Source organism: Cyrtonyx montezumae, unplaced genomic scaffold (genome assembly GCF_038088225.1).
Source record: "Cyrtonyx montezumae isolate F1298 unplaced genomic scaffold, pur_monq_1.0 scaffold_8, whole genome shotgun sequence".
In the NCBI taxonomy this organism is placed as follows: Eukaryota; Metazoa; Chordata; class Aves; order Galliformes; family Odontophoridae; genus Cyrtonyx; species Cyrtonyx montezumae.
This window is the reverse complement of record NW_027072089.1, coordinates 94,556,490-94,570,952: the sequence shown is the minus strand read 5'-3', so window position 1 is coordinate 94,570,952 and position 14,463 is coordinate 94,556,490. Positions and strand designations below refer to the sequence as shown.

The following is a 14,463-nucleotide window of genomic DNA, read 5'->3' as shown; positions in this document are numbered from 1 at the left end:
TTCAAGTACGTGGACAGGGGAAAGGCAATGGATGTCATCTACCAGGATTTCTGCAAAGCCTTTGACATGATCCCTCACCACATCCTTCTCTCTAAATTGGAGAGGTGTGGATTTGAAAGATAACTGTTCAGTGGGTTAAGAACTGGTTGGCTGGTCACAGCCGGAGAGTTATGATCAACAGTTCTGTGTCTGTGTGGAGGCCAGTCACAAGTGGTGTCCTCCAGGGGTCAGTCTTGAGAGCAGTGCTCATCAGCATCTTCATCAAAGGCATAGATAATGGAATCAGTTAACTCTCAGCAAGTTTGCAGATGACACCAAGCTGAGCAGTGCAGTTGGTACATTGGAGGGAAGGGAAGCCATCCAGAGGGACCTGGACAGGCTGGAGAAGTGGGCTTATGTGAACCTAATGAGGTTCAGCAAGGCCAAGTGCCGGGGCAATCCCAGGTATTTATAGAGTCTGGGAGAAGAACTCCTGGAGAGCAGACCTGCAGAGAAGGACTTGGGGGTTCTGTTGGATGAGAAGCTGGACATGAGTCAGCAGTGTGTGCTTGCAGTCCAGAGGGCCAACTATATCCTGGGCTGCATTAAAAAAGGGGTGGCCAGCAGGAAGAAGGAGGAGGTTGTCCCCCTCTACTCAGCTCTTGTGAGGCCCCATCTGGAGTACTGCATCCAGGTCTGGGGCTCCCAGTGCAAGAAAAACACAGAGCTCTTGGAATGGGTCCAGAGGAGGGCCACTGAAATGATCAGAGGGCTGGAGCACCTCTCCTGTGAAGAAAGGTTTAGGGAACTGGACTTGTTGATCTTGGAGAAGAGAAGGCTCTGGGGAGACCTCATTGTGGCCTTGCAGTACTTGAAGGAAGTGTATAAACAGGAGGGGGAACAACTGTTTACAGGGGTTGATAGTGACAGGAAAAGGGGGAATGGTTTTGAACTAAGAAAGGGGAGATTCAGGTTAGATGTTAGGAAGAAGTTTTTCACTCAGGGTGGTGATACACTGAAACAGGTTGCCCAGAGAGGTAGTGACTGACCCATCCCTAGAGGCACTCAAGGCAAGACTGGATGTGGCCCTGGGCAGCCTGATCTAGTGGTTGGCAACCCTGCCTATGGCAGGGGAGTTGAAACTAGATGATTTTTGAGGTTCTGTTCAACACAGTCCATTCTATAATCCTATGTGAGGTAGATGAAAGTAAAAAAGAGAGAGGTGTCTTGCCAGTACAATACTTACACGTGAATTACTTGTTAGAAGCTGTGTTTGGGTAAAGAATAACAAAATTATTTAAAATACAAAAAGACTTTCATTTTCAGCAGGTCTTGAAAATACTGGGACGACTGCAGTGAAAAAAGAGGGGGATGGGCTGGTATGCAAAACATTCTGATTCTTAACACCATTCTAATAATACCAAGTGGAACCAGACATTGGATAGAGATACATTTAATATCCTTTTCAAATTTCAAATGAGTGAAAATCTTTTCACTTGCAAGGAAGTTTTTAGGATGTGGGATGTGATTCCAACATAATATTCTGTTCACAACATGCTGTCTTACTTCTTTAGGGGGTGATCGTGGCCATGGCACTATGTTCAGCATGTACAGGAAAAACAGTCTTATTATTTTCTTGTGGTCTGGAGGCACAAGTAGTAATTACATTTACCAACAGCCAGCTTTTTTTTTTTTTTTTTTTTTTTTTTTTTTTGAGGTTACAAAAATATGGAGAAAAGGGTTACATCATTTCCTTTGTGGCCCTGGAAATCCTTTCCACTTAAGATAAATCTGTGAAAGCATAGTGTCTGCACAAATGCATGGCCTTACATTAACTAGAATTTTTTTAACTGTTTTCTTTCTGTGACTGGTAACATATTCGATACATTTCTGATTCCAGAATCTCCTTCAATTTGGAATTTAGAAGTTGATTGCATCTTAGGTAGTAATTGGAATGGATTTGAAACCTTGCTGGTAGTTTAGACTGAAACTGCAGTGGTATAGGTGTTTGGTTACATACATAATCAGTTATATTATATATGAAATGGACACATATGATATGAAGTAAACCTTATGATAATTACTGTAATTTGCCAAATGTTTGTAGATGGCTAAATGGACAATTGTCCATGTAAAAAGAAGACAATCTGTTTCTGTTTCTCTCCTACCCACCTTTGTGCTGCTACATCAGTAATGCAACAAAATTTTCAACTTCTTTTCCCTTTAACAGAGCCCTTAGCTTTTGAGGGATGAAAGGAAGATAAATTCTTGAGTGAATGGCATCAAGTTTTACCAGGGGAGGTTCATGATGGGCATCAGGAAAAATTTCTTCTCCTAAAGAGTGGTCAGGCACTGGAACAGACTGCTCAGGGTGGTGGTAGAGTCATTGTCTCTGGAGGTGATCAAGAAACATTTAGATGTCTTACTGAGGGACATGTTTTACTGGGAATTGGTGATAGGTGAGTGGTTGGACTGGCTGATCTTGGAGGTCTTTTCCAACCTTGGTGATTTTATGATTCTGTGATTCTATCATTCTGTCCTTCACCGCTTTGTGTGCTACATTAACTTGTAAAGAACGAGTCTTAATTTTCAAGCAATCAAAAATGAAGCCTCTATTTAAATCTCAATTTTGCAGCTTGTGAGTCTTTGGCATGAAGATAAAATTTAAAAACGTATTTTGCGGACATTTTATTTTTATATCATAATTATATTTATTTTGAAATTCCTTTTATTCTCATTTTCTGTTTTATATGTTAGTTAGCTTTTAAGTGAGACTCAGAAGCAGCTCAAAAAATGCAACCAAACTAGAAATATTGAGTTGAACATGCCCAATGGTAACATAAATATTAATATAGAGAAGTAGTGTCAGTTGAATAATAGTTTTTGAACAAGGTGAGAGTACAAGAAGTAACTGGAGTTAACATTTAATTCTCCTATTGAAAGCAGATGGCTAAGGGACTTTAACCCTGGTAGAAAAATTTTAACCACTTCTTAACTAATGGTTAATAACAACACTGGGGAAAAGAGCAAAATTAATCATTGAATTTATTATATCTGAATTACTCTGAGCTTTATAGCAGCTGATATAAGTATCCTCTGTAGTTGTTCTCATGACAAGCTAAGAGGAAATGATGAAACAATTGAGAATATACATGATGAAATATATTAAATTACCCTTGGCTTACTTTACACAAGTAAAACATTAAGATCTTTCCTCAAAAGATTCTGTGAGGACTTCCTTGCATATTGGGAGAATAATATTAGTTTTAAATTAAATTCTTTTATTCTCTGAGGTTAGAAGACAATCCTATGAATTGTTCTATTTGCTACAGTTTGAATAAAGTCATGCAATAATGCGTACCAGCTAAATAAAAATAGTTTGTAAATATTTCTGTAAATCTTAACCATCATCAGATAGTACTTTCCTTATATAACATGGTTAAATTTAATAATGTATGCAGATACAATAAATAAATCCAAAGTAGAATCATGCCAACTAATGATAGAGATTTATTTTTGTTCTGCTTTATATATATATATATATATTGTTCTGCATTATATATATATATAGTATTTATATCATTTTACAAATTTTATCTGCAAGGAAACTTAACAAAAAATACTTAGCAAAGTTTTGTGCAAATTTCATACTAACTGGGCATAATTCAGAGCAACCCTATAATTTATTGATAGCAATAGGATGCTGATATTTTTTACTATTTTTTTGTAATTTTCTTTTTCATGCAAATATTAGGCTGTGTCTTCACAGTTCTTAGTGTCAGGAGGAAAGACACAAACATTTATTTAAAAAAAATAAAAATAAATCCTACATGGAATGCCACAGACAACTGTGTAACACTACTAATGCTGCCATTAAGCAAAGATTGAAGTATGACATCAGGCTTTCTTTTCATGTTTCAACTTTAATTTACAGGATGACTGTATTTTGAATAAAACAAAATGGCATGAGAAGGCTATTGCTGAAAGACAGACTGTTTTTGATTTCCTCACAAAGATCTCATTATAGTCCATGTAAAATGCCACCTGAACATTAATTTGATTCACAAAAACTCAAGTGGCAATAGGTAATATAGTAATAGAATATTTTTTGTGTGGAAAGTAAACCATGTGGAAAGAAGTAACAGACAAAAAATGATTCTAGTTTTGGCTATCATCTTTCATACGAGTGTCTTAATTCATAAATTCCTTATGCTGTGCTAAGGTGAATGAATAGAGGATAGAGGGCTCTGCGACATAAGAGGGATCATGAGCATGTCTAGGATATGAGACAATGGAGGAGAAGGCCTTTAAGTTCTGTATCTTAATTTGTTCTCAGATTTCCCTTGTCTCAGATAGCAATGGATGTGAATATTGTATTTTTTTCAAAGGTTATGTTGTAATAGTCTTATGTCCTACACCTTTTCTTTGCAGTTTCAAGAATGCATAGGAGAAGGTGTTGGTTAAGTGGTTGTTTTTTATTGTTTGGGTTTTTTTCCTCAGTTTCTCATTGAGAATTTTAATAATGGAACATATGAAACAGGAGGTTACACAGTTCTTTGAAATTGTATTGCTGATATGGAGAAACAAATCTATTGCCAAATTTATTGGGAGTTAAGTTATAAGCACTCAATTCTTCAAAAGAAAGTATACAACCAAGTATACTATTATAGGCTAAAAAACTGTAAAAAACAGAGATGTTATGAATAATGAGAATTTCAGTGTTTTAGAGAAAATGTATCTAAGCGGAAAAACCATACTTAATAAATAAAAATGGAAAGGAAGTTTGACTTCACCTTAAACAATTCCTTTTAAAAGTAAATAAAGGAGACTCTCAAAGGTACAGAAAGCTTTTCCTAGTTACTTAGTAAAGAAAGAAATGGAATTTGTGTGTCATGAAGAAATGTTTTAAAATTCTTCCAAGTCTGCAAAGTTAGAGTAAGAATCTAGAGACCTTGAACAGGTAAGCATGAATTTTTGGAGTCCCAAGTTAGTTGCTGGACAATGTGTGCGCTCTTCATTTACCAAATGGTGCCATTTCTAGGCCCAGTCTTTAGTTTGCAGCCTGAAGAAGCTAGTATGCACCCAAATGAATATTGATTTCCAGTTTATACATGTGTGTTTTCTTGCATTCAAGTCGCAAATAATTAATAACATGCATAAAGGAAGCTTACAGAAGTAAGTTACAGAGAAAGAAAGCCATACTTTGAATACTGTTTGATTAAGCACATAACTGGAAAAATTCTAAACATGAGTTAAAATGATCAATTATGTTTTCCAATTCTTTCATTTGGAAAAAGAATTCCGAATGTCTCACTTGACTGTCTACCAAAACTGTCATTAACCTTCCAAAAAAAGAAATAGAATTAATGATTTGGTGCATTGCCAAATAATTAGACCAGTAAACAGATTTTCTTCCACCAGCATTTTGGTTGGAAATATCTGTATATTTAAATGTCATCTAAAAAGTCTGACCCCACGAGCTAAGAGAAAGCTGACCTGACCTTTTGACACCACCTGTTCAGGAATGAGAATTTCTTCAGCATGCTATTCTATACAGATAAAAGGTTCACAAAATCTGACCTGGAAAGAATGGTTAAAAGAATTAGATTTGTTTAGTCTAGGAAAGAGGAGACTGAGGGAGGATGGGATTACAATATTCCAGTAAAAGAATGCTATAAAACTGCTAGTGATTTGTTTTCTGTATCCAGTTGACAAGACAGGAATAAAAATAATTAATATGAAGTAAAGATATTTAGCCTATATAACAGGAGAAAATTTTCTAATGCCAAGAATAGAGGAATATGTTAGAGACTGTATAAGAACATTGTCATGTTGTTTGCTGGAAATTTTCAATACTGTATTATTCAAGAATACTGTATTACACCTGTCAGTAGTAGTTGAGGATTCTAATGCTGTTCATATTACAAGGTGAATATGTAGATGAATTAGGAAATGGATGTTCTAAACCTTTGGCTTGCCTGGGCCACATTGAGCAAAGAGGAATAGTCTCAAGCTGCATATAAAATATGTTGTCTGCACCAAAAATAATGCCTCATATTTATTCCCATGGAAACTACAACAGACACAAAGAACATGATAGCACTATTCAGTTGAGCGAATTCTCTGCTACTAAGCAGTGTTTTTCAGCACAGCCACCACCATTAACTATGCATTTCTACTGGTGATAAACAAGAGCCTGCATGCCACACTCATAAAAAATCTACACCGCTGTCACCACTGCTGATATACACCACCCACCACATCTCTGTGCCAGTGTATCAAACTGCACACCACTACTTGCCATAACTGGGTCAGCACTGCTCTGTGCCCTCCCCATGTCCCGGTGTCAACCTAGGCAGTGCTGATCGCACACCGCTGTGTGGTTGCTGTGACTGATGGGTGCAGACTCAGGGCTGGGCTGGGTTCCCCTGTGGGGCAGAGCTTCCACCGTGATGGTACTGGGAAGGGGACTGCCAGAGGGCATACTGGGCCAGGCCACAGGTGGGACATGGCCACTGTAACCTCTTCTGACCCAAGGAGGTGCTGTCATTAATTGAAACTGAAATGTTTTGCTTTAGTTCTGTGTTTGCCTTGACAAATGCTGGTTCTTATTTTCAGTTCAAGCATCTCTATTCACTAACCAGGTAATTGCTTGATGAAGTAAAATACTGTGAGTGTTATAATTTTGTAGAACTACCTTTTCTAAAGTCAAAATGGGCTCTTTCCTATTTTCTTGATTACATGTATGTAAAGTACCCTGCCACATACTAGAGAGTGATGAGGCAGAGCAAGGGAACACCTATGGTCTGTTTTATCTTACTCTGTCCTTCAGCACAACTTGAGGAGACTCCTTTTTTGAACACAGGGAAATAGGTAGGATGTTAGGAAGTCAGCGGAATGGTCAGCATCAGTAATACATGGGCTGCTTTGAAGTTAATTGCTCTTATTTTATTATGTTGGCCTATGATGTCAGAGGCAGATGTTGGTGGTATGGCAGTAGAGGTGTAACCTTCCCACCAATACACCGTTACATTTTTTTGTTGTTTGACAGATGGCAGTGGAGAGGCAGTCTGACCAAACGCCATCTGACGTGGAGTGTGTGTAAAGCAAAGGTATGTCATTGAATTCCTCCATGATAAAAAATGGCACACAATGACATTCATCAACTTTTGCTGAGTGTTTATGAAGATGAAACAGTGGATGTGAGTGCAAAGAAGGTTGGACTGTGTAGGGAGCATTTTCCTAGCAATGCTGATGATCGTGCTGAAAGATAATGTTTAGTAGCTGAGAATTTGCTCTATTGAATAGTGTTATTGTGTTCTTTGTATCTGTTGTAGTTTCCATGGAAGTATTTTCTGAGCAGCCCTATCACGCTCTTAACATGCACTGATACTTTCCTGACAGCTGCTAAGTAAGAAGTACTCAGCACTGCTTATCAATTCTATAAAACATATTCTCAAATTGAAATGTTACTCAAGTCCTTGTGATGCTCTTTACTGCATGCTTTTATTATTATCTAATTATGTGTGAAACTTGTAGTGTCAGGAAAAAGAATACCACATTGACACACATTCCAGATTCTGGATTTTTTTTCAACTTCTAATAATCCCTTTTTCCCCTATCTATCATTTTCTACTCCCCTAACTTGTTGAATATTTTGAAGTGAATATTTATAATGTCTTCATTTCTCATTTGTACTGATAGAAAAAAATATTCAAAGCTATTTGAGCCATAAAATTTAAAACTTATACTTTATTTTCATAGAATCATAAAATCGTAGAATTGCTTGAGTTGGAAGAGACCTCAAATGTTGTCTGGTTCCAACCCCCCTTACTCTAGACAGCCAACCACTGAATCAAGCACTAGATTAGATGCTCAGTACGATGTCCAACCTACCTCCAGGGATGAAGCATCCACAACTTCTCTTGACAGACTATTCCAGCAAGTCACCATCCTCTAACTGAACATGACATGTAACGTAAATCTCCTCTCTTTTAGTTTAAAACCATTCCCCCAGGTCTCATCAGTATCTACCCATGTAAAAAGTTGAGTTTCCTCCTGTTTATTTAAGAACGTTTTATATGTTGGAAGGCCACAATGAGGCCTCCCAGATCTTTCTATTCTCCAGACTTTTTTTTTTTTCCTCATACAAGTGTTTTGGCTCAATTTGTAATAAAAATAGTTGAAGAAAATAGGTTACCAGATTAATTCTGGAACAATATATGAATAGCCACTTGAAACATTTCTTCAGAGATATTTGTTGTACTCCATGTGTAAAATCTTTATTCCTTATATAGTTGTTAGCTGATTTTTCTTAATAAAAGTCCTTTGATCCTACTCTTTTACTTATTAAGTAATAATACTACCAACTAAACAAAACAGGTTTTGTTTATCTGAAAATTTCAGCTTCAGAGACACAGAATGCAACTAAGAAACTTTACATAATTGCTTTGGGCAAAAAAAAAAAAAAAGGCAGATGAGTAATTCACATATTTTCCTTTTAAGAATATTCTTTTTAACAGACAATAGCAGGATTCTGAAAGAATGTCTTTCTCCATTTTAAAGATGTGAGTTTCAGCACAAAATTCAGCAGGATTCTGAGTAACACTGACAAGCTGCTAACGTGTGGGATATGTATCCAGACCTACCTGGGCATACTTTGAAGAAAAAGATGTGAATAAAGGAAAAGTTCATCTGGAATCTGTAGGATTTCAATGTTTATACTCTTTCTTTCATAGAACATACTGCAAAAAATAAGTATTTAAACTCTTTATTAATGTCAGCTAATGGCAATGGCTCAACAGATAACTAAAACTATGCAAGAACTACAGGATCAGACTCCCAGGTCTCTTCTTCCCTCAAAATGTTTGTACTATGAGAAAGGATTAAGTAGTTTTAGAACAGTAGTATAATGTAATCAATGTACTTAAGTATGATATAAATATATCAGATATATAACATACTTTATCCTCTTGTTGCATTAACTCTTTGTGGAGAATTAGGTACAATCTGATTTCAAGCAATTCACTGTTTCTTTTTCCCAGTTGATAGCTCTTACAGGGTTCAACTAACACTTGCACTGGAGAGGAAAAAAATAACAAAAAAAACCCCAAACAAAAACAAAACAAAGAAAAGCCCACTCATGGGTACAAGCAGAGCTCTGATGGGCTAAGAAAACTGCTGAAAACTCAGGTGTTACAACGAATGCCAGACTAAACAGGAGTAGGCATCGTACTCTCCTCATGAATAAGATAGACTGTATGCTTGGCTTCTTGGTTCTGGTGCGTCTGCCCCTGGATTTCTTTGTCCAGACTTGGGGCGTCCCATTTCAGAATGGCTGCTGAGAAACTGGTGTGGATCCAGCAGAGAGCTGCTAGGATAACAGCACACAGGGAGAAGGAGGGAGCTGAGCTAGTTCAGTCCAGCTAAGAGGAGGCTCAGGGCTATCCACAGCTGCTATCAGCTAATCAACAGAGATACACAGCAGTATAAAATGATACAGCCCAAGGCAACAGCCTTAAATAAAGATTTGGCAAGTTGAGACTGGGTATTAGGAAATGTGTTTTACTAGGAACATGGCACAGCACAGGAGCCTGTTAATTGGAAGTATTAAAATCTCCATCCTTGAAGGATTTCATGACATGTTCAGGAAAAGCTGCTGCTGTCCTGATTGGTTGTTGACAGTAGGCACATGTAAAGCAGGAGGCTGGACTAGGTGTTTTCCAGAGGTACCCTTCAACCAGATTATCTGCTGACCTGTGTCAGTCAATCATGTTTCTGATGAAATTCAAGACTGAGAATTCTTCATTGCTACACATGATAAGCAGAGCAAAATAACACTGTTTAAGTTTGATCAAATTTCCATCTACAGAACACTAGTTTTCAACATTGTCACTACCATTAGCAATTCATTTTCAGTAAAGAACTAGAGTCTGCATGCTGCACTCATAAAAATCTGCACCATTGGAAATGGCCCACTGTTACTGTCACCACTGCTGAAATGTACTGCCTGCTGCCTCACTGTGCTCACATCTACTGTTTGAGCTCCATAAAAGTTCAGCTAGAGTTGATGAATGTCAATTTTTTCTTTTTATTTCCCCATGGGAGGAATTCAGTGACACACCATTGCTTTATACTCACTTCCATATCAGACATGAGTTTGTCAGACTGCCCTTCTGCTGCCGTCTGTCACATGGCAAGAATACGTAACAGAATATTGGCATGACAGTTCAGCTTCTGCTATACCACCAACATCTGCCTCTGATATTATGGGCCAACATAATTAAACAGGAGGCATTACTTTCAGAGCAGCACTCTTATGTAATATAGTTAGTGTATATAAGCAACAAAGCTTATTTTATTTTTAAATATTGTAAAGCTAATTGGCTAATGGGAGGGTTATCTCTACAGGATACTTATGTTAGAAAACAAATGCCACTTCTGTGATTAAGGTAACAATGTTAGAAGGATGTCAAAGTAATAAGCGAGGAAACAAAAAAGTCCACTTTTTTACTTCAGAGGTAGAATTCCATTAAATAGTAAAATTGTTATGAATTACTTTGTTATTTGAGAGTTTTCATATCATACCTTTGTTTTCTGGTTGAGGTTAATAACACAGAATTGCAAATTGTGATGAATAATCGTCCCACACAGACATATAGAAGGTTCTGTTATACCTACTAAACAGATCAGAATTGATGTCAAAATTATGATGCCTTTCCCCAGTGTTTGTAAGGGCTAGTGTGGCAGCACGGCATAGTGTGTTCTACCATGAGCTCAAAAACAGCTAAATAACAGCAAAGAAAACTGGAGAGCATCAGCTATGCATTGGCTTGTAATGCATATAACAGAGTAAAAGAGAAAGTGGGTAAAGGTTTCAATTCTCATTCCGTGTCGCTACCAATTATCTGTCAGTGGTGGAAAGTGTGATGTCCTTTCAGCTCAATTGCTTGTGTTTGATGTTCGATACTGGGGCTTAAAGGTGTGCTAGACATGTCAAGTCTTACTGAGGTATTTATTGAAATGCATACATAGAGAACTATGTCAAGCATCAGGACTTTCATTTTATAAATTATGCAAATTACATGAACTGTAGCTCCCTGGACTTTTTATGTTCTTTGAAAGGACATGGAAATATATGTATTGGTTTTATTCTTAAGTTTAGGAACTACATGTTTGTTTGTTTGTTTTTTAATTACATATATATATATATGCGTATATATATATATTTTTTTTTAATAGGTGTTGCACAATGGACTTGTGATGGAAATGGATCACCCAACAGCTGGGAGGATAGCTGTTCCAGGTTAGACGTTTAATTCTTTTTTCTAAATGGAGCTTGAAATTAAATGTTACATGACATCCTGAATAGTTCTGGAACTCAGCTGAGGACATGACACATCTTCACATTTCACTCAAATGAACAAAAGTTTAAACAGGAAGACATTTGTGCTCATATTCATTCCAGTAGCAGAAAAATTGGTTAAAATGTGTGTCAAAATAGCTTCTGGTTTTCATCGGCCAGTTGTCATAAAATTTGAGCATGGATTTGATAATATTTGCAAACTCCCACTGCTAGAAATATTACTGCTAAATCGTCTACATGAACATGTGAATCTGGTTTTGATTTAGGTCTATTTTGCAAGTTACACAGACGTCTTTTAGGGACATTTCTGTTGTTAAAAATGAAGAGAGAAGAAAAGGGAAGTTCATACCAAAGGTTTCATCACAGTACTTTGTTTAATGAAATTAGACAGAAACCTCTGCAATGATGAAGTCTTAAGTAGCTATTTTGAATTTCCAAGGAGCATAAAAGTAAAATATTTTTTAAAGTGGATCAGGACTTTGAGCTAGTTTAGCTTTACATCCATTGGAGTTAGTTGTGAAATTAGTTAGGTTCATCAGGAGCTGTTACAAAATCCTCATTCAGATCCTTGAGGTTGGCTCTATTTTGATGGCTGACCTTTTTCTAACAATCTGCTAGCTCTTTGGTCAACTTTTCCTTATTTTCTGTGCTTGTCTATATCCCAAGCCACATAAAGAATTGTTTCCTTCCTCATTCAGAGCACTGTGCCATTTTTATTTTTATAACATATTCTCCTTACATTGTGACTTTCTGAGCCAAATTCCATTCTCTGACACAGCATCCAGTTGTCATCAATTTCAGTTGACTTGAGCACATGTAGTGGTAAGAATAATTTGACCCATAAAATTTGTCTTAATTTGCACATCCTGGAGTCACACAGGGATGCAGAAAGAATTATTTGAATGAAATTATTCCCACATTAGATCATACTTTCTTCATGAACAGAGGGGGTATTTTGTGTATGTGTATCTGTATACTTTTTATTTGTTCTTTATCACAGTTTGCATTCTACATTTGATCCCACTAGATTTGGAAATGTGTTTGACTGTATTCAGAATTTTCTTCTCTAATTTAGATGCTTGTATCTAGAAATAGTGATTCTTTTGTTTTAGTTTCTAACAGAAATGTAATCCTGGTTTATTTATCCAAAATGGAAAGAGTAACAAGGGTTTTGAATTAATTCTTCTTAAAGAGGTGGGCAGAAAAGCCTTGCAGGTGGTAGAGAAAGTGTGCAAGGTTTTCATGTTGCATACAATGTATAATCTATCTTAGAGAAAGCAAATACTCCTTAAGGGGGTAGGTTAAACTGCAAGAAGAGGAAGGAGATGAAAGGAATGTTCTAATGTCTGTCAGCAGCGATAGAGAATATTGGCAAGAGAGGGAATTTTTACATAGGTAAGCCATAGTACTTCCCAAATCCTTAGTTATTTTTTATTTTATTAAAACTCAAACCAGTGACACTGCACTAAACTAAAATAAATCATCTTAATCTCCAATGATTTGCCATTTAGATGGGATTCTATGAAGAGTTTGTTGTACTGAAACAGATGGCTGAAATGATGATTGCATATTTGAGCAGGAAAAGGAGAAATCCTTCCTTCTCTGGCATGGAAGGAGAAGGAGAGGAGAGACAAGAGAAGGGAAGATGAAGGACACTCATTCAGTGTGAGCAGAGTTGACCCACTGATATCACCAGAAAGACAGCATTGCTCTATCTTAAAACTAGATTTCACAAGGACTCTATTTGCTGTTGATGGTAGGTAATGGAATTAATGATATATCTGAAGAGTACAGGGAAGTGTTTTATCAAGACCTCCAGCAGACAAACTGTATCTTGATGACTATTTAAAGTAGAAACAACTTTTTCTTTGATGTGATTGTATATGTGTATTGGGTAAAGGGTGGCTTTACTAAGCTCTTAGTTTCTGTTTCAGAGTTGCTTAATGAAGATATTAGTATGAATGTTGGAAAAATGTTAAGTAAAATAGAAGTATCCCTCCTTAAAGAGACTTGAGAGACTCTGATCCTAAAATGAAGTGGATGACTGCTATTTCTTAACCATATAAACCAGATTTTAATATGTATTAATTGAATTGGAAATCACTCTTAAAACTCTTAACAGAAGTCAGACTTGAACAGACAAGGAATGTCGCAAGTGCACTGTCATACACTTAGTGAGTGAGTGCATGCTGGTACTTCCTGGCTTTCTGAGTAGCTTCACATCTCACATCCTCACTTGTAGATGCTGCATTTGTTGAAGTACTAAGGGATTTTCCCACTGATTTTAATACAGGCTATGTTTGTAACACTGGACTTCATTGATTCATAATCCTTTTTTTGCTTAAATGTGTTTTAAATACTCCTTATGTGTTTGCTGAACTGGATTCTTTTCACTCCTATTCACGCCTAATGCTTTCCTTCTTGTCTCTTTATTTATTTATTTATTTATTCTTAGTATGATATAATGTATGCTTATAAGCACATTCTAAGGTACCAGATAGCTGACAGAACTGAAATGATAGAAGTTACATTATAAAAAGTATTTATGTTCATTCTCTTTTAAAAATATGTATTGATGATAGGAGAGATACAGATCTTGTAATTTGATATCTTTCGCTCCTAAAATTAAATTAACTTTAAAAAATGCATTTTAGGATATTGATTCTTATATTCCTTCAACAGTATGTTGATTTGACATTATTCATGAGCTAAGTTGTTGAATACAGATGCACATATTTGTCATATTGTGAATGTCATATACCATATATACAGTATGTGATCCACTGTCTGCAGGTCTTCACAGTGAAAAAGAGTTTCCTGATATCCAGTCTGAACATTCCTTTCCTTATCCTCCCAGCATGCATTGTTGTAAAGATCCTAGCACTTCTTTTCCATCAGGTTCCTGTGAGCCTGCACAGCAAGCTCAACCTTCTACCACGGTCAAACCTGCCTCTGTTCCTCAGCTTCTTCAGTTGAGTGCTCCAGCTGCTCACCATCCTGGAGGTCATCCCTTAAGCTAAAGGTGATGAAGTTTTGGTTGACTTCAAAGCTTAGATGACTTCAGAGATGGAGCTAGAAGAGTCTAATCAGTGTAATCCTACATTTGGATGCATCAGTTC

General features: G+C 36.7%; 1 protein-coding gene across 1 annotated transcript in view; it reads left to right on the top strand.

Annotated features, from left to right (window-relative positions):
- SUGCT (succinyl-CoA:glutarate-CoA transferase) overlaps positions 1-14,463 on the top strand; it is a 324,796-nt gene that overhangs the window by 260,751 nt on the left and 49,582 nt on the right. Inside the window, exon 13 of the mRNA XM_065752744.1 lies at positions 11,221-11,284. Within this exon, the coding sequence (XP_065608816.1) occupies positions 11,221-11,284 (64 nt within the window). The remainder of the gene's footprint in view (positions 1-11,220; positions 11,285-14,463) is intronic.